The sequence below is a fragment of the Triturus cristatus genome, chromosome 12, assembly GCF_964204655.1.
Source record: "Triturus cristatus chromosome 12, aTriCri1.1, whole genome shotgun sequence".
Taxonomy (NCBI): Eukaryota; Metazoa; Chordata; class Amphibia; order Caudata; family Salamandridae; genus Triturus; species Triturus cristatus.
The window spans coordinates 144,324,341-144,350,643 of record NC_140595.1 but is presented as its reverse complement, the minus strand read 5'-3'; the positions used below and the strand labels follow the sequence as shown (position 1 = coordinate 144,350,643).

Sequence of the window (26,303 nt, the reverse complement as noted above, 5' to 3'; positions counted from 1 at the left end):
CGCGTTCCGAAGGCTGGTTGCGGAAACCAAGTGGCCTGTTGCTAAACAGACGGCGCTCTTCCATCAAGGGCTGTGCGATGAGCTCAAGGACGCCGTGGCTCATATTGACCCTCAACCCAAGACATGTGAGGGCCTTATCAACCTGGTATTACGGCTGGAACATAGGCTAAGTGAAAGAAAGGGGGATCATGGGAGAAAAGGAAAATCCCTTCCATCCTATGTGACGGTGGGAAGTCCTGAAACTTCCACCGCATCCAAGGGAGAACCCATGGACATCGGCGCAATACGAGCGAGCCTCACAGCCACGGAGAAAGAGTCACGCCGTAAACAAGGATTGTGCCTATATTGTGGCAAAAAAGGCCACTACGTACGTGAATGCCCTGCCAAACCGAAGACGTCACGTTATCGGGCCAACCGGTCAGTAACAGCCGTGGTGGACATACCGGCGGAAAACTAGAGGACTCCAAGACCAGAGAAGGGACATCTCGGAGTCACTCATCCATCCCTTCACTTTCCAACTCGGTCACTAAGGGACAACGACACCTGTTTATCACGGTGCACGTGGGAGTGCATGACCAGTGGATACCCGTTGTGGCCATGGTGGATTCAGGGGCCACTGGCATGTTTATGGACCACAACGAGGCATGCAGGCTAGGGCTAGTGCTTCTTCCCAAAGCTGTACCCGAAGACGTCTATGCTGTAGACGGAAGGCGATTGGTGACGGGGCCCATCGGGCAGCACACGGGGGTCCTTCCGATGAGATATGGGTGGAACCATTTGGAACAAATCGATTTTAACATCATCCGAGCGCCCCAATATGGCGTCATATTGGGATTGCCGTGGCTACAGAAACACAACCCCTTTGTGGATTGGCCAACACATCGCATCGAAATGACGTCACCGTATTGCATCCTGCATTGTGGAATAAGAACGGAATCCCTTGACGCAGATGAGAGCGGGAGTCAGACGGTGGCTACAGCGGCAGAAAAAGATGTGGCTCTCCCCCAGGCTTATCACAGTTTTGAGGATGTATTTGATGAGGTGAAGGCGGAAGTGCTACCACCACATAGACAGTTTGACTGCCAGATCGACCTGGTGCCAGGGGCCAGCGTTCCCAGCGGCAGGCTGTATGCCCTGACGGAGCCTGAAAACGTGCATCTCCGGGGGTACCTGGATAAACTCCTCAAGCTAGGATTCATCCGCCCGTCCAAGTCTCCGGCCGCCTCGCCACTCTTCTTCATCCCGAAGGCTAATGGGGAGCTGAGAGCCTGTGTGGACTTTAGGGCATTGAATGCGATAACCATAAAAAATCGGTACCCCTTGCCTCTCATCAGTGTACTTCTGGAACAGGTCAAGAAAGCTCGTATCTACACCAAGTTGGATTTGAAAGGGGCATACCATCTGGTGCGCATGAGGGACGGAGACGAGTGGAAGACCGCCTTTAAGACCAGGTTCGGCCTTTTTGAGTACCTCGTCATGCCGTTCGGTCTGTGCAACGCCCCGGCAGCCTTTCAGTACTTTTTGAATGAGGTATTCAGAGAGGAGTTGGATATCTACGTGGTCGTATATATCGACGACATCCTCATCTATTCGTCCAGTGTGGAGGAGCACGTACACCACGTCAAAGCTGTGCTCCAAAAGCTGAGGGAAAACATGCTGTTTTGTAAACTCAGCAAGTGTGACTTCCACGTCACATCCGTGGAATTCCTCGGAGTGATGCTGAGTCCAGAGGGACAGGAGATGGCAGAACGAAAGATCAAGGCGGTGAAAGAATGGCCGGTGCCCCAAAGCGTGAAGGACGTCCAAAGTTTCATTGGCTTCGCCAACTTTTACAGGCGGTTCATAGATGGATTTTCAGGAGTGGTGGCCCCAATCACACAGCTACTGAGGAAGTCCAAGGAGTTTGTCTGGTCCCCTGAAGCGAACAAAGCCTTTGAGGCCCTGAAAAGCGCCTTTGGTAAGGCGCCGGTGTTGGCTCACCCCGATCCGGATCTCCCCTACGTGGTGGAAGCGGACGCGTCGGATGTGGCGCTGGGGGCTATCTTGTCCCAACGCAACCACGACACAGGGGTGCTTCATCCCGTTGCGTACATGTCCCGCAAACTCAACGACGCCGAACGCAACTACCATATTGCAGAGAAGGAGCTTCTCGCAATCAAGGACGCCTTCACCGAATGGAGGCATTGGTTGATGGGGGCAAGACATGTGGTATCGGTGTACACGGACCATCGGAACCTACAGTTCATGACTGCCACTAGACACCTTTCTCCCAGGCAGCTGCGGTGGATGATCTTCTTTGCGGGGTTCAACTTCCGCATCACATATCGGCCGGGGACGGAAAACCGAAAGGCGGACGCCCTGTCTCGTCAATCTGCAGTTAAGGAACCATTGCCTGCGACCGAGCGTTCCATCATTTCCCCGAGGATGGTATTGGGGGTTATCCAACCGGATACTTTCCTGAGGGGAATAAAGAGAGGGATCAGGTCATTCGCATGGCGGAGGTGGCTCCTCAGTCACAGAGAATGGCAGCTGAAGGACGGGATACCCCTGAAGGGCAGGTGCCTATTGATACCCACGCCTAGGCTAAGGAAACAAGCATTCATCTGGTGCCATGACTCTCCATGTGCAGGTCATTTGGGCTTTGAAAAAACGGTGGCTAGCATGGGACGGCATTTCTGGTGGCCAACCATGAGAGTGGATGTCAGGAGGTGGGGACAGGAGTGTCCTACGTGTGCTACCATGAAGGCCGACCATGGCCGAACCCAAGGGCTCTTACATCCACTTCCAACCCCGGATAGACCATGGGATAGCATATCACTGGACTTCGTGGTGGGCCTACCGGTAGACCAGGGGATGACGGCAATACTGGTGGTGGTGGATTACTTGACGAAAATGGGGCACTTCATCCCCTGCAAGAGAGTCCCTACGGCCGGGGAATTGGCGTCACTACTCCTAAAGAATGTGGTACGACTGCATGGATTACCTGGGGTGATCGTGTCGGACCGGGGGTCGCAGTTTACTGCGCAATTCTGGAAGACTTGGTGCACTGCGCTGCATGTTAAGACCGCCCTGTCCACCAGCTACCACCCTCAAACGGACGGCCAAACCGAGCGCCTGAACCAAACGCTCAAACAGTATCTGCGATGTTTTGTGGACCAGGGCAGGGAAGAATGGGTCGACTTGCTATGGGTTGCAGAGATAGCCTATAACAACGCCACTCACAGCTCCACACAGTCATCTCCGTTCTATAGCAACTATGGCCAACATCCCAGGTTCTTGCCATTTCTACATCCGTTCAGAGAGGACAGGATTCCCGCCACAGCGGACAGGGTGGCACACATAAAAGACACGTTGATGCGCTCAAGGGCTGTCCTAATAGAGGCCAAGAGAAGATACAAGGCTGCGGCAGACAGGAAGAGAAGGCCCGGGCCACTGTACCGCACTGGAGACTACGTCTGGATATCCACAAGAAACATGAGGTTTCGAAAGAACAGTGTGTTCCATCCCAAGTATATGGGCCCCTATCGAATTACCAAGTGTATGGGTCCCGTGAACGTGAAGGTGTGCTTGCCCCAGTCATTGCGGATACACCCTGTCTTTCATGTATCATTGCTCAAACCAGCACCCTCCAAGCCGTCTGGGACACCTCGGCCGGTATGCGTGGAGTCGGAGGTGGAGTATGAAGTGTCGGGCATACGGGCGTCCAAATGGCGCAGGGGGAAGCTGTGGTACCTGGTTGCGTGGAAAGGCTATGGCCCGGAGGAGCATTCATGGGAACCGGCTGAAGGGGTTCATGCTCCGCGCTTGGTCTCCTTGTTCCATCGGCGTTTTCCTGCCAGCGCTGGACCCGTGGGGAGCCGCTGAGAGGGAGGATGTACTGTCAAGAATTCCTGTCATACAAGGGAAACACGCCCTTATGTAAAATGGAGAGCTGTTACATAACTCAAGGAAAACACGCCCTTATGTAAACAGGAGAGCTGTTACATAACTCAAGGGAAACACGCCCTTATGTAAACAGGAGAGCTGTTACATAACTCAAGGGAAACACGCCCTTATGTAAACAGGAGAGCTGTTACATAACTCAAGGAAACACGCCCTTATGTAAACAGGAGAGCTGTTACATAACTCAAGGAAAACACGCCCTATAAAGGGAGGAACCGGGAGGTACAACGCTGTCGGATATTGTGTTCACACCGACGTACCTGCTTCGTGAAGAGCAGTGTTCCGGAGTGGTGCTCCAGTAAGGCAAGAACGGAGGTAGGTCGAGTCGTTACTCCCTGGGCCGTGTCTTGCCCCATCGTCACCTGTGAAGGACCCGGAAGCTCTACCGGTCAACCATTGAGCTTCGCTTTTTGACTCGGCTGAGTCCAAGCGCAGTGGCGCTTTTGCTGGTTGGAGTCGTAACTCCCAGCCCGACCAGAGACACAGGGACTGCCAGCTGTAACGCACACCAGGAGGTGTTTGCCACGTTACAGACTCGGAAGTCCACAGGATCGATCGAGCGGCTGCTCTCGGTTCAGTCTTCTTGCTTGTGATTGGGGTATCGGTGACGCATCACCAGGAGGTGACTCCGCGTCCCGGTGCAGTCTGAGGAAGAGGTTGAGCGGCTGCTCCCTTCAGGTAGAGACCCCGGCTGGGTGTTTCCCTGACTCCTCGATTCTCCCCAACACTCTTCGTGCCCCTCACAGCCTACCGATTGGCATTGTCGGCCATTTCATTTCTGCCCTCTGTTGGCATACGCCGGGACCGGCGTATATGCAGAGGACGGTTAGGACCATCCGTGCTGTGGGCTGGTAACGTACTTAGCCTGGAGGATTCCAGTGACTATAACTTGTTTATTCTTTGTATTATATTTGCCTTCATTAAAACAACTAACCCTTCACTAGTGGTTGCGTCCTCATTGTCGTGTCTGTTAAACGATCCTGAGACGTTCAGGGCGTTACAAAAACCAAAGGTTACAAGGACATTATATTTGGGGTCAGATTTCTCTCATACAAAACCATAGAAATTCAGCAGTTATAGTTACCTGAGATAGCTATAACTTACTCCCCTGCAATGAACTGCTTATGACCTCACAAATTAGATCACTCATGACATGGTCAGTGACATCACTCATGACATCACTGATTACATCTCACATGACAGCACTGATGATATCATCCACAGAACCACTCACACACCCCATACAACCTCTAATATGCCCACTCACACACCCGTACAACCACTGACATACCCATTCACAGACCTATACCAGTGCTCACACAACCACTCACTCCTCCATAGAGCCACACACACACAGACTCACTCACTCATACAGCCACATACACAACCATTCACTCACCCATTCAGCCACTCATACAACCAGTCAATCACCTATACAGCCTGTCACATACCACATACTCACTCATCCATATAAGCACTCAAGCATCCCTGTACCCACCTATACAACCATTCACACATGCACTCATTGTCCAATACATTCACTCACACACAAAGTTTATATGGAAGTGACTGAAAAATATTTGATACAAATTACTACATAATCTCAATTTGTGGAACGAGTGGAAGGTGATGTTAAGAATATTAAATCAAGAATAGGAACTATGGAACAAGTGTAAAATCCACGCTATCTGGATTTTTGTGGGTTTTTTATCCAAATACAACAGACTGAAGACTTGACTCGAGTGGCATGATTTAGCCCATTGAACCACAATAAGTAATTAAGGAGCCCTGAAAAAGCACCAGAGAGCGCGAAACACGTCTTGGCTGTAGTGCTTGGCGGTATTTCTGTGATAACTGTCTCATCGAAGGAATAAAATAAAAAGAAAGACACAAGACTCAGTACAAGAATCTTTAATGTGTGTTGTTGGTAAACTTCTCAGGAAAGTTTTTTAAGTATTGTATCTACTACACTGATGGGGACCAGTAACTGAGACTATAGTGCCGGACAGTATTCCTATTACCCAAAAGTTGATGGTGGTTGAAGCCTTTTACTCCTGATGTCCTGTGGTATGACCTACTATTGATCCAGAGCAACTGGGCCAAAACCCCTTCTGCTGTTGACTTTTCAGTTGTAGCTCTGGTCAAGCAGTCAAAGGCTCCCTAGGGAGGGGGCTTAGCTACAGGTCAGTGAACACAACTCATTATTCAAAGTGCAAACTGTATGAACAATAAATCAATGTCCCTCTTTAGGTTGGTCTCTGGAAGTTGTCAGGCAAATCCCTGTCCCACACTCCTTCGTGCAACGTGTTCCGTAGTTATCCTCCGTTCACTGGTGGCCACATCAGAGAATGCAAATTATTAGGCATACACAAGATTTCCCTTTAGACTCTTCAGGATTTCTGTCAAAAGTGTCCACGGTGCAGCAGCACCATTAATAGTGAGTTCCCCAGGGTTCAACTGGCCCAGTTCACGTCTTACCTGCTCTCGCATCTCAGAAGAGTTCAGTGATGCAGCGTGAACCTTCAATGCATACCCGAGAGTTCTGCTGAATTCGGAGGAGTCGGACTGCTCACTGCTCACGCAGCAGCACCCGATGAAGCAGGCTCTCTCTCCTGAGCAGTGCTACTGGAGGTCTTCGAGTTGTCGAAGCATAAATCAGCTTTTTTAACGGAGGGGGTGGGTTCTTTCTTTAGCTTCTGACTGGAGACAGCAAGAATGCTATTTCACCAATGGCACCTCTGGCAGTCCTTTGTGGTGAGTTGGGGCAGTTCCTTTGCAGTGCAGGTCCAACCTGCAAGTCGTAGCCTCAGTCTTTAATTCGGGCGGTGGCCTAAACCATTAGGCAACGTTGGTACTGGCAGCCCCTCCTGGCATACAGGTAGTTACTGTGGTGATACAGTTGCAGGCTCTTCTAGCCTCAGCGGCCCAGTAAAGACGATCACAAGTATTGGAACTCCTTGAAATGGCCCTTTACCGGTGGCCTCTTGGCATACGGGGTCACCGTAGCGTGGCGGTACAGGTGTAGCAAGCCCCACACAGCACTCAACACATGCTCAGTCTATGGCAGCCATCTCCTCACATATGAGGGTTGCCAAAAACGATCATGCACATGGACAACAGTCCGATTGGTACACAGCCAAATCCTCACACCTTGCACAGAGTCTTTATAGTAGGACTCATCACTGGACCTTGCTCTACCAAAAATCTGTTCTTCCACACGGGGTACACTGATCATTAAAGCATGCAGGTGCTTGTGCTCCAGGCTCCAGGGCAAGTGATCTTATTTAGGCCTTGGTGTACAGTCCTGGTCTCAGACAGAAGTCTTGCAGAGCTTCTCCTTCTCACACAGACGTCTTGCTGCTTAGCAGGTGAAAAACATTTGGGGACTCAACCTCTCCTTCTTATGGTCCTTCACCAGACACCAAATGCGATTTAGGATCTGGGTCTTTGAAGTTTTAAGTTGGAGTTCTGCTTCTTTTGAAGTGGGCACTTCTCCTTTTCTTCTTCCTTCAGGAAAGAGGTCTGCTACAACAGGTGTGACTCTGAAGCTGATTTCCACAACATAATTCATGGGAGTGACCAGAGTTTACACCTGGATGTCAGCCATAGTGATATGTGCATCTAAGGGTTAATCCCAAACCCACAGTCCTACTGTTTATGAATCTCTTATCATCCCCATCTTCCTGCCTGAGATGTGTACAGGCCCCTTACTTGTGTTCTAGCACTAAATCTACGAGCAGTCTTTGAATTGCAAAGGGAGTCTGCTCCCTCCAGCTCTCAGCAACAATATAGAAATTTGTCTGGTGGAATCCTCTCCTCCTCATATCTTCCACAGGCCTGGGGTTTCCCTATTCGGAACCCAGGGCCCTCCATATAATGTACCATTGCAGGCACACACACACTCAGTTTACATTAATAGCACACCACTTTCTATTCAGCACTAATATCTCTATGCATTGTACTCTTACAAGCAGACAAGCATTCAGCACAAACACTAGGTGTGGGCGCCTGTTCAAGACTGAAGCCCTTCTATCTTTTAACCAGTGTACTTTATTTCAAAACAGACACACAGTCAGCACACACTCACTATGTGCGTGCAACACAACAACACAACACACAGCAACACAACACTTCACCATTCAGGTGTGGTACTTCACAAAAGCTTCCATTTTTATTGTGCTGCAATAAAGTCCAGCGTGTTTTGGGCATTTTGATGGAAATCCAATAGAATGTTCTTTACTAGCGGCAATTTGGGTAGAACAGCATCAATACCCACACAGCTACCATCTGCAGTTAGCAGGGGGTTTTATGATCATGGATTTGATCTGTGCAAATTGCAATTATTCCTCCTCTCCCCACCTGAAAATAATACTCTTACAAAGTAATCTTTTCATAGGATCAGAAATGAAGGCAAATCCAGGTTTGAAATGTGCATCATTTTTTATCAGTTCTTTATTGGATGGAATAGGAGAATTCTTCATGGCGCTCAGCAGATCATGCTTTGATTTTATTCCCTCCAGAGAGTTACTCAATGTCCCATCACTCAATTATATTTGTAAAGAAAATCACATTTGTCTTTTTTACCTGTCATGCCACATAATGATGAAATATTGAAACCATTTTCAAGAGTCAAATTATGCTCATGCACAGTTCTTACCATATGATCCTGTTAAGCTGAAACATTTTTTATTGGCTATAGGATGCACTGCATGTAGGTAAAGGCCTCTAGCCTGATTTAGAGTTTGGTGGACATGCAATCTCTTTAACCATGATGGATACCTATCCACTGTATTACATGTGCATTAGGATATAATTTACTTGTAAAAAGGTTGATGGAGTATCTATCATATTTGTGAAGGAGTATCAAATTGGAAAATTCTAAAGAAGGACCCTACAGTCTTCAGTTAAGACTATTTCATGGTATGCTGATGTGAGACGAATTGGAAAGAAACATTTTGAATAACTAATTTTTGCTAAAAGGTCTTCAATTTTGGGGATGGGCAACAATCCACCTAAATATTTATTTTGAATCTATAGTGCACAACTGCATTTCTCTGGATCATACAGCAACTGTGAAAACAATTCTGATGAATCCACACTTTGAACAGCACCACTTTCTGAAACTGACTGATCAATGTGTTTAAGATCATCTTTTATGTCAACTGGAATATCCCACTCCTTCTGAATTACAGTTTTGCCGTCTTTTTTAACAAATGTATGGGCTGGAATTCTTTAATGATTGCAAACCCTGTGATAAAAAACTGTCACATCTCTTTGGGTCCTTGAACATCATTGGCCACAAGCTCCATAAGAATAATCAAATTGGTCATGAGACTGGCAGGTTCTGCGTCTTGTGATTATAGGTTTGTGCGAGTGACAATCAATTGTTGCAGTTCTGAGTGCTAAGAGTCTGTTTCATGTGAACCCTGAGACTTAATGGCAGCATCTAATTTTTTGGTCCTGGTTCATCTTGTTTAAGTGCTACCGTTTCTTTTTCAACAAGCCTAGGCAGTTTTCAGATTGAGACATGGAGAACGCAGGTTGGCCCACTAGAGGCTGCTAGTACAGTGAAATATAATGGAGGGTTGGTATTGTGTATGTAGGTGTTAGGTAGGTGTTTGTGTGTGGACTGTGTGTGTATGATTTATTCATTTTCCTATCTGCCGGGATGGACCTAAGGGCTGAACATGGTAGGGCAACAGTCCATTTTTGGTGACTACACTTATGTGGTGTATGGAGTCCCATTTGTGGAGCACTTTTAATGTTCCTCATGTGTTCAATCTTACTGTGCCAGTAAAGTGGAGGTACTTGATTAGTTTATTTGACAAATTTCCACATAGCCATTAGGAACTCTTTGTAACACCTCTTTCAAGAGGATCCCAGAGCAAATGTCTGCTGTCAGACACAAAGAACTTGCAGGTCTTCTGAGTGAGAACATGATCTTACTCTACTCTGTCTATCAGATAGACAAGACTAAAAAGAAAGACTATACAAGAAGAGAAAATAATAACCTGCTCCATGTTAATAAACCTGGATAGCAAAAAGCCATTTTCTCAATTCATCAGGATTACAATTACACTCTATTCATTTATTAGAAGCAGGGGCACAATTTTACATCCATGTCCTGTTCAGAATTCTTAGTTTTCCCTCAGTGGGAGTCAGTGAGCTATGGGTATTCCCTGTTACCACTATGCCCTAGAAGAGAAGGCAGCTAACTGCTCAAGACCTACTTGAAAATGATTTCCACTGCTGCAGAAGTGCTCTTGTTTACAATCCACAGTCCAGCTTCGGCTTTCTTAGATTTATAAAAATATATTTAAACGAGTCACTCACCATAGACCTTGAGCTGAAATTCCTTTTCCTCATTATATCCACTCTCATACTGAACCTCTGCTCTATAGATCCCGCTGTCATTCCTTGTCAGATTGGTTATCCTTAGAGTTCTTGCATTCTCCATGTCTAGTCTCTGAGTAATTGTAGGATTGGCAAGATGGAATGGCTCAAATGTCCTGCCTTTGAAGTCACCGAGGCGTGCATAATTAGTAACCGATTTCCAACGCACCTCAAAGATACTTTGTCCTTGTGGAATTACAAGAGAAAGCAGGACTGAACCTCCCACAATTCCATTCACATCACGAGGGGATTCTTTTGCGCTACCAATGATGACGCCTGGGTAAGAAAAAAAATGAAAAATGCAAAGTACTGATTTGAAAAGATGGCATATTTAATAATTGAAACATACTGTGCTTTTGCTGCACCCCTGTGCGGTTCTGAGTTGTTGTAATTCTAAAATAATCTCATATTTAAATGTAAATGTGTTTATTTAACTCTTGAATCTGGTTGGCTTGCCCCTTGCCTACTCCACAACAACGTATGGCTTCTACAGTACTGCCAAGCTCAGCTTAATAATGCAATACAGCTCAATACCTATATGGCACACAAAGCAAATGCCACCTTGCGCCGATTTACCATGCTCCACAATATGAAACCCTTGGTTCTAGAAACTGATATTGAGGCAACCACATGGGCATTAGTCTTGTTTCATCTTGAAGGTAGCAAAGCTTTGCTGGCAAACATCTAAGGGATGCACCTTACACCTCATTAAGACCCTGGAAGCAGTGGGCATGACTGAACAGTCCTGAAGTGTATATCACACTCTTCGTTGGCATGTGACAGAGACTGCATGGTACAGCAAGGATGTAATACTCTCAGCCTTTCTGTTTAACATCTTTAACGTGTACAAGTGGCAAGTTGCCCAACTGCTCCTTTAAGGTAAATGCTTTTTTCAAGCATGCTGATGTTTCTAAGCTTATGATACTCAACTTATTTTTACCCTATATAGTGCACAAAAGACAAGCCCTTTAAAGGAAGTTATCCCCTTTGTCAAGTAATGATGGCGGACAACTTCCTCTAGATAATTCCAACCAAAGCAAGACAAGACCGTATTTACTTCCACTTCAACGTTGTGGAATGGGTAACAACATATAGGCCAGATATAATGGCCAGCCCCTACATCCTTCGACAGGAGTGTTACATTGAAGAGTTCCCTTGAACAGCACAGTGTTCCGAGAAGCCCAATCTACAAATGTGGTTCACATCTGTTTCATCCACCCTGGCTTTCTAAAAATATTTCTTTCTTTCAGTGATCCCTCTTTGCATGCACCAGCAGTAAACATTATCATTCAATGACAGCCTGACTTCACAAATTCGATCTACATTGAATCTCCAGACGAAAACCTATGTTAACTGCAACTTTCTTAAAATGCTGCAGTCTAAGTGCTTTCATATGTTAACAGAACCACGAACACTAAACCGGCTACCCATTCGATCTTAGGTCGCCTTTCAGATCCTAACACATGTCTATAAAATTCTACACCTCAGATCACCCTCCTTTCTGGCCAATACAGTTTCCTACTAATAACAGGCGCAACCCTACAGATAAGCAACACAATTCTTGCTTGCCACCAGTATGACCAGAATGTTCTTCATGGACACCATGTGGCACTTTTTTCTTTTGAGTTTGAGGGCAGAAACAAATCTACTCTGTTTTAGATGCCAGCTGGAAACATGACTAATTAATAATTAAGTATCTTCCACCGTTTTGTCCTGGTCATTGTTAGATTTTAAAATTATGTATTTTTCAAATGTAAACAAGCAACTGTGTACAAGCGCTCTATAAAGAGATTAAAACATGACATGACAACAGTTCATAATGCAGTGCCAGCTCATCAAAGGCCTCACCAACATGACAGAATTTCTCGGACACTAAGAACTACATTCGCTTCCCTATCTGGTCTCACCTTCAAAACACCATGTATCCTCAACTAAGCTATAAACATCATGCGCCCCATTGCTATGATGTGGGCAGGTTATAAGATCCTGAGAAAGATATTATCTGCTCGATATGCTCAAATCCTGTCGGATCTCATCCACCCAGATCAAAACGGGGTTGTCCCCGGGCACAGCACTTCCCACAGCCTTCAGTGCCTTTCCACGTTCAGGACCAGGTGCAGGATTGCTATCCTTTCTTGGCAGGGGCGTCTGGTGACATTTGAAAGTGGTGGGCGTAAAATGGTTGGAATACTTCACCGTTGCGAGCGAGCGTAGCGAGCGAGCCCAAACCCCTATAAGGAGGGTTCGGGGGGGCTCTCCCCCCAAGAAAATTTTGAAAAAAGAGAAGAGAAATGGTGCATTTTCAAGCAAATTTGAGAAAGCAGGAAGGCTTCTCGAAGCATCCTCTACTTGACTTTATGCTCCCAGATCTCAAGGTCTTCTGAATAAACTTATGTTTAACTCTGAAAACAGTTGCTTTCTATTTTAATTTTGTTACCTGCATGGCCACAGTCAGTGCGCATTAAACATTTTATAATGGATGCTTTTACTCGATGTCATCTTAGTTTTAGTATGCAGATCCCCCTTTCGATGCATTATGCTTTTTTATGTAAAGTATATTAATGCCAATGCAGCCTAGAAGCGATCTAGAAAAGCATTAGGTCAAATAACTGGAATAAATAAATACCTATAAAGGACTGTATTACAGTACAACGTTACTTAGCATAAAACATAACAATCCTAAAATCTGATATTTGGCTAATTTCAGTTTTATATTCACACTTTTAGTTAACTTCAAATAATGGTCAGTCCCATTTCAACAATAATGGCCTCTTCTGTTTTTAGTTCATTGCCTTTTCACATTCTCCCCATGTCTGCATGACGTCTTGTCTTTATGCTGCTGAGTCCTGCATGGCAAAGCAGTGTGCTGCTTTGAATTTTTCCAACCTAAAGTCCTCTGCTTCCTGACTACATACCTTTTCATTTTCCACCATCTAAACATCCCTTTGCAACAGCATGTTTGTCCCGTAATTTATCATATAACTTCAAACTCTTATTACAAAAAATCTAATTTTCAAAGATGTACGTAGCTCGTGTTATGCCTCGTGGCTCATCTAGCCACAAGGCATTCAGCACAGTCATCACCTGCATGCATAGTGGCCATGTGAACTCAAGTGGTCATGATGGACTATGTCATTAGGAGATGGCGGTGCAAATTCAATACTAACGTTCTGAGTGAGGTAAAGCAAAGGTAAGGTAAGCTGCAGTGTGTCTTACCACTAATTTCTTATGTGGCCATTTATAAAGAGGATGTGAGGAGCAGAGAACACACTTCGAGGCACTTTAGATGTTCCACGGTGTTTATGCTGGTATTCAGTGGGAAATTTAAAGAAGAATCAATGACAGTGGGCGCAGCTCGATATTCTTCAATGCTATCACCAGCTGCAAATAGTTTAATTGAAGCCAAGATGGAGCACTTCTAAAAATCATGTTTTCGGGCTCTCCCCTTAAGTGTGGGTTGAATGCATTCCACAATCTAGAGCCCAGGTCTCCATGTTTAATCCGATTGAACGCTCATTGGGTAACAAAGTGTGCTGATGCAGAAAGCAGGATTCTGTATGGTATTAGACTTTGAAGGCATGTGTATCTTAACCATCTACCTGAATAGGACTTGTTGATGGAGCTTATGTCCACTGAGAACCAATGTAGTTTTTTTCAAGCTGGCGTTTGTGCTCATGCACCTTTAGGTGCGGGCACAGTCTGACAGCTCAGCTCAGCGGAGAGGACTTTGCAACCCGTCAAAGAGCTTATTTGTGAGCCTGGTGCACTTGATGGTGTAGTAACGAAAACGTGCATTTGCGTTTCAAATGTCCGATCCTGCAGCAGCACACTTACAAAGCCCACACATCATGTGTGGGCTTTGTAAGTGTGCTGCTGCAGGATCGGACATTTGAAACGCAAATGCATGCACGTTTTCGTACATGCCAACATTTCAGAAGAGCAAAGTGGGAGATGTAAAAAAAAAAATCGGGAGAATGGGGCCTTGAATCGGGTTACTGTCATGTGTGACACATGACAGTAACCCGATTCAAGGCCCCATTCTCCCGATTTTTTTTTTTTACATCTCCCACTTTGCTCTTCTGAAATGTTGGCATGTACGAAAACGTGCATTTGCGTTTCAAATGTCCGATCCTGCAGCAGCATGCACTTCCAAAGCCCACACATAACGTAACCCGATTCAAGGCCCCATTCTCCCGCTTTTAGCAGCAATGTAGATGCATGTCCGCACCACCTAGAATCTCAACAGAGAACAGAATCTAATTTACCTTTCTCGACAAACACCACGGTCACGATGGCACTGGCAGTCACGTCAGACAGTCACGAGTCTTCGACGACCGTCACACGAGTCACACGAGTCACGACGGGTCCGGGAGAGCTGACACACACTGTACACCGCCACCACGAGGTGTGTATGCAGACAGTGTGGCACCGCGTGCGTGATGACGCGACGGACTGCAGAGAGTGCGCTGCGCACCTCATGGCCAATCACTGTCACTGTGTTCAGACATAAGCCACAGTGATTGGCCATAGTTGCGCGGCACCCAATGCAGTTTCGTCCTAGGCTGCCGCGCGGGGTCTGAGACTGTCTCAGGCTCTCAGCCATCCAGAGACGCTGCATTAGCAGCGCCTGCCCTGGATTGGCTAAAGAGCACGGATAGGGCTCACCCGGATACCGAGAGAAGGGGCTGCTGCATGAGGTAACCCTCGGCCTCTCGGCCCCCTCCTCTCAGTACATAGTACATGGCAGACAGTGCGGCGAATGCGCATGCTCGTGCTTGTCGTGAGACAAACTCGAGCATGCGCAACTACATTGCGAGCCGCTGTCAGTCAGTGTCAGTGCTCGCCCGCCCCCCGGCCCAACCCCCTTGATGTCCCGACTCCCGGCCGCTACACAGTAAGAGGCAGAGCTGAGCTTAATTGCTGGATTTGCTGCAAGCACACCACGTTGCGTGCATGCGTTAAGTGGGGCTCCGCCCCTGCGCCCCAATGGATGCACCGCCACTGTTTCTTGGTGTGCCTGGTGCTAGACCTGGAGAAGCCTTTGACTCCGTGGACTGGTCTTACCTTTTTCACATCATCACGCGAATGGGCACAGGTGCACATCTCCTTGCGTACACATGACTCCTTGGATGTGAAACTGCTCTCGTGGGTTCAGGTGGGCCATCTCATATCGGGGGCGTTCCCGTTAGAATGCAGTTCTCGACAAGGGTGTCCACTTTCACCCTTACTTTTCATGTGGCCATGAAGCCTTTCTGACTCCCCACGGACGACGCACAATGGGGTATCCCCCTCCCTGATGGGACACATGCAGTGTCACTATATGCAAATTACATCCTTCTCTTCCTCTGAGATGTCCGGGAGGACCCCAACCCCATCCACACCGTGTTGCAATCATTCCCTAGGGTATCTGGACTACGGGTCAACTGGAGTAATTCCGCCATTTAACCACCACACAATGTAAATGTAAATGTACAGATATTTATATAGCGCAAATCACCAACCGGTCTCTAAGCGCTTGCTTAGGGAACCCGTCCTGGTATTCCCCTGTGAGATAACCCAGCAGGGCATCCACAAGGTGAAAGCCAGGCATCCCGCCGCGAGGGGCCATTGTGGAGATTAAGCAAGCTATTGCCCAGAGTCGCAGAGTGTGAACCCATGAATTGAGTATGCACTGGAGCGAGAATTATCGAGTCCATGGACAATTTATGGACTCAAGACCCAGTCGAGCCGGGAATTGAACCCTGGTCCCGGGCTGACCTCTGCTTCCAGGTCTGCCTACTCTAACCAGTGAGCCACACTTCTCCACAATAACCTCAACCCACATGAACTCATCATAGATGGAGCTCCCCTCACCTAGCACAACTCTGCAGTCCGATATCTGGGAATCCAAATTTATTACACCCCAACTGACCTTTTTGATGGCAACCTGCGTAGGAGTTGGAATTGCTAAAACCCTTAATATCCTCCTGGACGAAATTGCCATTCACCCCTAGAGGGAGGATTGTGCTATCGAAGATGGTGATCCTGCCTTGAGTTTGGTATTACTTCAACAATCTCCCAGTGACTACTCCCAAGGACGTTTTTAGGGACCTCGACTCTCTATTAACTGAACTTACGTGGGGAAATGGCTGAAGCAGGATTGCTCTGCGGAAGTTGTAATTACCATCCAACAAGGGTGGGTTAGGTGCCCCTTCCTTCAAATTGTATTTCCTAGCAGCCCAGCTACAATGGATCACCAGGTGAGAAGCTGGCCGAAACCTTAATGAGTCTTGCCATCATCTCCTGGCCTCAGTCCCACCGCAATCAGAACCATCTCACCCCCACATACGACTCCTGACTCTGCTTTCACTTCAAGTACAGGCAGCCTCCAAATGAATGGATTGGCACTCTCAATAGACATGTCCTATATGCTCCGGAGTTCCCCCTGGTAAGCCTTCCATGATACCCAGGCTCAAACTCTACCACAGCATTGCGTAGCTGGCAGATTGCGCACTCATCATAGCTGGTGATTTGTTTGTAGACTATCACCTGCTCTCTTTTTCTCCAGCTTCAAACGGACTTTAACCTCCCTGCCAGTCAGTTTTTAACCTATCACCAACTTCATAATACATGTTATAGGCTGTGGAGGACTAGGGATGAAGAGCGCCCCCACCATAATGTGTTACAAACAAATCTTACCATGGGTGATGGCCAGCGCTTGATCACATGGCTCTACAAAGCGATTCATAGCCACGCTGGTATTTCCCTGTGCCCCCTTCATGCCAAGTGGGAAGATGCATAGGAATGGTGTTCCATGACAAGGAGTTGGGCTCAGGTGCTGGCATTTCCACACAGTGTCTCGAGAAACACTAGATTCAAGAATATACAGATTCATGTATTACACCATACCTATTTAACTCTGACGCAACTTAACAGGCATTTTCCTACAGCAAATCTGACCTGCCCCCATCACTGATCAGATGAGGCCGATCTTCGACATATGCTATGGTCTTACCCTAGACTTCACAGCTTTTGCAAGGTATACATACCACGCTGTATGACGTCACGTCTCACTGACCTTACCTCCTGGGACGCATGTGCCCTTGGCATTTTTTAATGTAGAAAACGCCACATTGTCCACACCCGATTTGCTGGCCTAGCGTTGCTATTAGCCAAAAGAACACTTACAATGCACTGGAAATCCCCCACCGCCCTGTTTTTAGAGGCATGATGGGGTGCGATGCGGAAGTGAGGAACCACTGAGGGTACAGCTCTCCATTACGAAAAATACACGTCGCATTCGCAGATTTGCCCTCTCCCCTGAATGAGACCCGCTTCTTCCCCCTTGCACCTCTCCACCCCGGCAGACCCTCCCCGGACGATGCCTCTCCAGCTCTCTCTGTAGGAGCCACTTAGACTCACACTCTCCTCTCCACACCTATATTAGGGTGGCCAGGCGTCCCCGTTTTGCCAGGACGGTCCCAGTTTTCACCTGATGTCCCAGCAGATTTGAAGAAATTTAGCTCGTGTCCCGGTTTTTAGAGAGGGTCGACTGAAAACGGTGGGAGATGTTTTTTATGTTTTACAAAGCAGGGATAGTTAGCAGTTGTTTCAGGAAAGCTATTTAATTATCAGACAAGCTACTGGGTTTAAAAATTGGATTTTATGTATGTTCTTACTGCCTGTTCTGTAATTCTCTGCTGATGAGCGCTCTCATCGCTTGAAGTAAAATTGTAGTCCTTCTACTATTTTTGTGAAATGTCCCCGTTTTTGGCTTTAAAATTCTGGTCACCCTAACCTATATGCCACCCGACCCGAGACTGCACTAAGGTAGTGCTCCGCGTCCCCTATCAACCCGCAAAATGTCCCTTTACCATACTTGAGCTATGGTACTGGCCACTGAACCCCCAACTTCGATATTTCACGCTTTGCCCCCCTAAGCCCGCCATGCATGATTAGCCACATTGCTCACTGTAATTGCCTCTGACCCCGCCCTGCACCCAGTTATTCGACTATAAAAATGTTTTGGTATCGAATTTTATGATGTGATCTAATGTTGTATTAGGACTCCAATTACTACCTGAAATGCATATAACACTTGCTAAATTTAAAAGCAACTCCTGTTACCACTACTATCATTATTACCAGCGCATGTGCATACTATGCTGTATTACAGATCTTTTTGTATGATGAAAAATCCCAATAAAAAGAATTTAAAAAAACAACTAAGCTATATACACCATGCAGCAACCAGTGCTTTACTTGAGCCAGTGAACGTAGGGACCGGCATTTACTTTTCCTGATCAGATATTCCCCCAAAGCAAAATAGGAAAAAAAAATAAAGTAGAAAGATGGAGGAAGAGAAAGATGACAACATTTTTACAAAAGAAAGAAGAAGGAACCTGCAGAAGTGAGATGAAGGGGCAAGAAGTGTATGGCTGTGGGATGAAGAGGCCTAGAGGTGGGTTCGGGACAATGCAGTCTTGGTATTTGTAGCACTGACATTTAATAGGGCCAGCCGTGGGCTTCTGACCAGAACTTTGGGCACCAGCACTCATTCTTTTACAAAAATACTAAAGGCAAGCATTCTCCCGAAGGGCTGAAAGTCATCTTGTCCAGTAACACCTCTTTGCTTTAAAGCACTCACTCCTGATTTCTCTTAAAGGCACACCTCCACTTGGTTGTCTGCTGCTGTGACTCCCATCTGCATGTGCCCTCTTGGTCAATCACTCTGTACTCCCTTCCATGTTGCTTCTTTTAAAATGTATATGGCAATTGGGCACCAGTTTAGAACCTCACAATTAAAAAAAAGACGTTACCTGTGCAGGAAAATGTTATGAAAAGGCAACATGCTGAGTCTGGGCTAGTGAATACTGCAATAGCATACAAAGCAATACCGCTCTTACTATAGGAATGGAAACACATACATGTATATTCACATATGATGTGCATTCTTGATAATTTATCAGCACAAATAAAGATATGGGAAAATAATATACCATTGCCCACTGCGGTATTTATCACACCTCCCACGTCACAGAATAAATATAGAAAATAACAATTCACTAAGTCTGGGGATTTCCAATAGTCTAGATTGATCCTTTTTATCTCAGTTGTTAATTACAAATTGAGAGGTGTCCCCCACTCATGATGGACACTTAGGACCTGATTCGTGTGCACAAAACTAATTTAATAGTAACTTTATGACCAAAGAGACTCTACAGGCAGGACGAGGAACTCCGCACGTAAAAAGAAAGGCCTCTCTCATTTTTATATATGTGCAGAGCTCTTCATGCTGACTGCAGTCTCCCCGCAGTCATTTTGTCACTATTACATTGCATTTATGTGCACACAAGAGTTAGACCCGTTGGCAATAGAGTTGTCTTTTCCCAAACATTTTGCCTACTTTCCGCCATTTTTTGCTGGAGTTTTGCTTTTTGTTGACCTTCGAACTCTGTGCACTTTACCACTGCTAACCAATTCTAAAGGGCTTGTGCTCACTCCCCTAAACATGGATTGATTATCATCTACTTAACTGGAATATTTAATTTAATGCTACCAGTGGGTCTGCACCACTTATTGAGCCACTCACCTAAGTAGCTCTCTAAAACATGTCCCAGGCCTGCCATTGCAGCCTGAATGCAATGTTGCACTTCCATGTCGACTTGGCATTTAAACTCACTTGCCAAGCCTTAAATTTCCTTTTATTACATATTTGTCACCCCTAAGTTAGGCCTTGGATAGTCCACTGGGCAGAGTGCTATGTAGTTAAAAGGTTAAATTCAACACAATGGGAGGTAGCACCTACCATTCTCTTGCCCCTTTCCGAGTGTTAGTAGGGAGACACTGGAAATCCCTTAGATTATTTTGTAGGATCCTCAGCCACAGGTACCACCTGAGGCATGCTTTATCATTGGATCCTCACCCACTGCACCTAGTGAGAGTGGGCAGGCTCAACACAATTTATTAGTGGAGCACTTATGTACTAACCGATATTAAAGAATATGCCACCTTACTGTGCATTCTTTTTCCCCGCAGGCAATTACAACGCGGTCGTTGCGTATACCATCACTCCACAAGTCGTAACAACGACTTGCTCTAAGGGGGGTGCTGGATGTTGGAATAGCATAATATACAATTCCAACTCCAGTTTATGCAACAGTAGGGAAGGTGTTGGATTTTAAATCCAACACCTTCTGACCCCTCTGCAAGTCGTTGTTGCGACTTGCGAACTAATTGCATGCGTTGTTACAACGCGGTCTTTGTAACGACCGCGTTGTAATTGCCAGCGGGGAAAAGGATTTGTGGGAAAGGATGTTTACCAAATTTAAATAATTAACTATGCCTGCTGGTTCCACTGTGTGTTTTCTTTATTATCAGTACCTATGGGAAGATTAGAAACTAACTAGATCAGTGGCGTTTATGGGGTATATTATGAACTCTAAAGCATGACCTAAGTCAAGGTACAAAAACATGGTAAGTGCACCCTCATATTGTCTTGAATTTGACATATAAAGGAAAGCTGAGGGTATGCAAAAGCAACTGCTTCTCCCACTATTGTGGAGCATTATAGTTAAAAGGTTGGACATGTACTTTTAAGTTTTATATGTCCTGGTAGTGAAAAACTCAAAAATTAGTGTTTTCGCTACTATGAGGCCTTCCCCTCCCACAGGAAAACATTGGGGAATCCTCGTTACATTTAATAAGCTGTAATTCCTAATTGAGAGGAGTTAGATATGTCATGTTTGATACCAATTAAATTGTAATGATAAACCCTCTTTAATGGTAAAGTCAGGTTTTTTATTACAATTTTGAAAATGCCACTTTTAGAAAGTTACACAACAATAGGGCAACCCACTAGACCCCAAGTGATTGGGTATAATATATCAACACAATAATAAACCTTGAGGATTTATTTAATTTATATTAATCAATTAAATAGTCACCGTAGTGAGCATCATTTCAAAAAGGAACTCAGAAGAAACCACGATTCATTCTTTTGTATTATTTTTATATCAAAGTGTTTCTTTTTTTGAACGTTTGAACACTTTCCATTGATTTGATAAAGAAACATAATACAATTCAAACATTGGCAACAAAAACTACTGTCTTATTCCACAACTTATTACAGTAGTTACTGACACTTTATCATAGGTATGAACCACCCACAGTTGGTCATAAGAAAAACGATAAATTTTTCACATTTGTAATATATGCAAACTGTACTGAACACTGACACACTATATCGGGTGGTTTACATGGGATACACCTGTTTTCCTTCATTGTAGTGACAACAGTAATAGATGAACTCAGATGTTGAAATTTTATATGTGTATTTTTATGGTATTTTTATGATAGACACGTGGTGCAACTTGAGTCCTGATGATGGTCTCGGTGATTAATACTTGAGGAGACCGAAACGTCGACGCGGTGACACTTCTTCAATGCAAATAAATTTCATTTGATGTTTGCATATATTACAAATGTGAAAAATTTATCGTTCAAAAAAAGAAACACTTTGATATAAAAATAATACAAAAGAATGAATCGTGGTTTCTTCTGAGTTCCTTTTTGAAATGATGCTCACTACGGTGACTATTTAATTGATTAATATAAATTAAATAAATCCTCAAGGTTTATTATTGTGTTGATATACTTTTAGAAAGTTGGCATTTTTTCAACCCTTATCTCTTTTGTGCCTGTAGCCTGGCCTGAGTCACATGACAGGGTGTAATTGTCAGACTTTGGGAATTCCTCCCAGACAGTCACACAATAGAGGGATTAGTGTGCCTGAATAGACCATCTGCTGGCAGGATGGAGGGGACTTTGCTAAGCACAGCCCTACTTACACCTGAGTAGCTTGTGCTCTGCCTCCACTCAAAGGGCCTAACAACCCTGTATTGCCACTGCAGCCAGCTTAGAGGCACGCAGGGGAGTCAGGAAATTGCATGCAGTTCAAAGAACCTTTCCAGAAGTTTCTCCCATCTTCCAGAAGGGCACCAGTGTATAAAAATAGGATCTCCACACCTACTTTTCAGTACACTAATAGACCTGCAGAAGAGCTCTCAGAGGATTGCCTGCTGCTGTGACCTGCTGTACACTTTGCTAGACTGCTGCTGTGCCTGGAAGGACTGCTTTGCTGCCTGGAGCCTGCCTTGGACCCTCAGAGGCCAGGCCTCCTGTTCAGAGCCACAAGGATATAACAGGCTCCCACTATCCTGGACCCACACCTGCACTCTAGCCTGAGTGAGTTCTAAATCCCCAAGAGGTTTCCCATCAGTCCTACGCTCTTGGTTGTGGTGCTAAAGGTGACGAGGAGATGATATGGCAAGGGATAGGACCACGGATCAAGACCTGGCCTTTCCATAGGTGAGGTTTTTGAATATTGCTAGTATTTATATTCTGGATACCTTTTATTTTCATTTTCGGACAAAATGGTGAGCACATTTGCAGCAACATGATGTTGAGTGGATGTGGATATAACCAGGTAAGAAGGCACATTAGGGGACAGTATTTGGGCTTGATATATAGTGCATGATAGCTCTTTTGAATGGTGGATTAGATGTGTGGGATTGTAGAAGTAACACTACTAAACCTGCAAACATAGATTGGGTCAATTAATAAATGGTACAGCAAGAGATGGGACCACGATTTGAGACCTGGCCTTTCCATAGGTGAGATTTCAAAATATTGTTAGTTTTTATATTCTTTATACCTTTTATTTCCATTTTTGGACACAATGGTGAGCACATTGGTAGCAATATGGTGTTGAGTGACTAGATGTGGATGTTTCAAGTTTCCAGTTTATTTATTTGCATAGTTACTGAAAACCATTGCAACATTTTAAAGTAACCAAGAAAACTGTTATGCGCTGGTAAAACCAATAATACACATAATAAAATGCTGTATAGTGCGTACATGACTGTGGTTAAAATAGCTGGTGAATCCGTTAGAGTGCATCAATAATACACATAATAAAGTGCAGTGCAATCAATAAAATACATCGGTAAAACCAGATATACACGTGGTAAGGTGCCATACAGTGCATACATGTGGTAATGGCACCTAATGAATACGGCACCCGCTGATATTTTATACATAAAAAAGATGCTCTTTTCTTACTGCAACCGAGAGATCCAGCGACCAGTTTGTAAGCAAATGTCTACACTGACAACTTATTACTAACATTGCTGATATTGGATTGTCTTTTTAGGCATTTTGTGTTCAGCCAGCGACAGAAATGTTACTGTTCTGCAGTTAAGTTGTGTGGCCCCGTGTCAAAGCATGCCTGCACCGCTTGCCTCCTAGTGTGAATTCCTTTCTGCTTGAAGGGGGCCTTTATCAGCTGTGTCCTCTCTTACTGCAGCTCCTTGCATGTGCATATTAAGTGCAGAATGTCTCCTTGTTCTGTATCGCACAGCCTGCGACTGCATTGGATCGATGCCCTCAGCCAGGGTGCTGAGTGCATGGAAGAATGCCCAGTCTATGCCTTAGTAATTATATATATTTTGGTTTAGGAGAACCCTGATTGAAGTATGTTTGAGGTGCAAGTATTTTATATGAATTTGGGATCATCCAGGCATGGAATCTGGCTGAGAAGGTTGCCTTGTCCTCAACCAGTGAGAGTTGTTTTACGCACTTCTAGACCAATTTTTTGTGTGTGTTCCAGAGCTCACTGAGCCTGGCAGTTTACAGAGATTCCTGCAGGTAGCTTCTTGCATGGGATGTTTCTCTGTGCTGGAGTTCTTGCCAAAACAGTTGGTTTAAGGTGTTTGAAGTGGAGGATCTGATCTTATTCCAGCAGATCATATAAGTGCCATACTTGGCCAGGGATTGTTTTAATAAGCTGAACTCCAGCCTTATTTGAGCTGGTGAAGTGAAGGTCGGCAGGTTAAACATGGTTCTGCATGCTGTCCAGTAAGTAGGCGTCTCTATCCCTCATTGATTCGCTGCCATACATTATCGTAGGACGTAGTTTGGCTTGTACTACCTTCAGGAGAGGGCTCAGTGCAGGCCCCATCAGTTTAGATGTGAGATTTTTTATCGATATTGATATGACCAACCCTCTCCTTCTGATTTCTTCTCTCTGGCGGGCGAAGGATCCTTCTTTGTCAATGTGACTAGGGAAGAGGACACATTAGGGGACAGTATTTGGTTTTCATTTATGTACAGATTTTTTGGCCTGTTTGAGAACATGATGATTATAGCACTCTTGTGTTATTTGATCTGTAAATGTTACAATGTTTATGTGAGATGAACTGTTGCCAGTCATGTGGAGATATCATCAAGAAATCTTAGCAGGGATGATGCAGTTGACCTTCCAATTGCTGTTTATTAATGATGAACAATTGTTAGATCAACGATAATTTTAGAGGTAAACGGTTTAGGTCACTTGACTTTCATATTTATAAATTGCTCTCTTTTAAAGGTTTTCTTATTCTGAAGTAAATCCCTACATGATTTAATTATTTTGAGTGGGCATATAACACTTGTATACAATAAATGTACATGGTTTATCTTGAAAATGAAATTTTATCTTTCATTATGATGTGTAAAGCGGCTCTGATTAGTGTTTTGAAATTTTGTATAATTATGTCCTATAATTGAAGTTGCTAATTTGCTATTTTACATCCCTGAAGAAGCAGTGTTTTCTACAGTTAAACACGTGTTGGGTGTACATGGGCTGTTTTCTTATGAACTATGAACAACAATAATTTCTTCTGTTTAAAGGCATCTTGGGGCCTGAGATTTTGTTAACCATTGTGACAAATTGTATATTATGATTTTTGTGCAATATGATATAATGGAATTTGTGTTAAAAGATTTTCTTTTACCAAACAAGAAGAATAAATGTTAATTCAGGTTAAGAGGTATTATCTTGTTTGCCAGGCTTGTCCCCTAGCTTAACTGGCCTAGATGAAGATTTCCTTAATGTGCCAGATATGTGGGAGGACAGGGAAAAATCTGAAATCTCTCCTGACTCCCTTACCTGTCACTGGCACCTTCTTTGAATGGGTGGGCATCAACATTGTAGGGGCCGTGGACCAAAACACAGCCTCAGGAGTCGGGTCTATGTTGGCCTTGGTAGACCATGCTACTTGGTACCTAGAGGCCATAACTCTGAGGACTGCTATTGCACCAGCAGTGGTGAAGGCCCTGATTGAGATTTTCACCAGAGTGGGTTTCCCCAAGGAAGTGGAGACGACAGGGACACCAACTTTATGTCTGCATGTATGCAGTTAATGAGTGTTGAGTTACTTACACGCTCTCAATGCCCTATGATCCACAAACAAATGAGCTTGTTGAGAAATTTAACAAGACCCTGAAGGGCATGATTAAGGGCCTACCTGTGCCCATGAGGCGGAAGTAGGACATCTTGTTACTATGCCTGCTCTTTGCCTACAGGGAGGTACCCCAGAAGGGGTTTCGATTTAGCCCCTTTGAGCTTCTGTGTAGTCACCCTGTTAGGGGACCTCTCAGTCTCGTTAAGGAGCGGTGGGAGCAAGCTACCAAGAAGCCTACCCAGGATGTGGTTAGCTACATGCTAGCCCTACTGAATCAGATGGCCTAGTTCTGGAAGAAGGTTTCTGAGAACTTAGGGGCTGGCTAGGGGGTGATGAAGCAGTGGAATGACCGGACTACTACCCCTGTGGATTTTCAGCCTAGGCAGAAAGTGTTGGTGATGAAGCCAATGGAGTACAGGGCCCTCCAAGACTGTTGGACTGGGCCTTATGAGATAGTTGATAGGAAGGAGGAGGCCACCTACCTTTGTAGATTTCAAGACCCATAGAACCCCCTTAAGGGTCCTCCATATCAACCGTCAGCAAATCTGAGCATAGCCCCACTTATACCAGAATAGCTTGTGCCCTGCCTTCACACAAAAGGCCTAATAGCCCTGCATTGTCACTGCAGCCAGGTTGGGGCCAGGGCATGGGCGTCAGGAAATTCAATGCACTTCAAAGAACCTTTCTAGAATCTTCTCCCACCTC

At 45.2% G+C, this 26,303-nt stretch overlaps 1 protein-coding gene across 7 annotated transcripts in view; it reads right to left on the bottom strand.

Moving 5' to 3' along the window:
* Window positions 1-26,303, bottom strand: part of LOC146772931 (SLAM family member 9-like) — a 369,703-nt gene that overhangs the window by 260,922 nt on the left and 82,478 nt on the right. For 6 of the 7 annotated variants that reach the window (XM_085638229.1, XM_085638231.1, XM_085638228.1 and 3 more), the window contains exon 2: window positions 10,276-10,611. The exons of the other annotated variant lie outside the window; for it this stretch is intronic. In XM_085638229.1, the coding sequence (XP_085494355.1) occupies window positions 10,276-10,611 (336 nt within the window). The remainder of the gene's footprint in view (window positions 1-10,275; window positions 10,612-26,303) is intronic. 7 annotated transcript variants of the gene reach the window in all.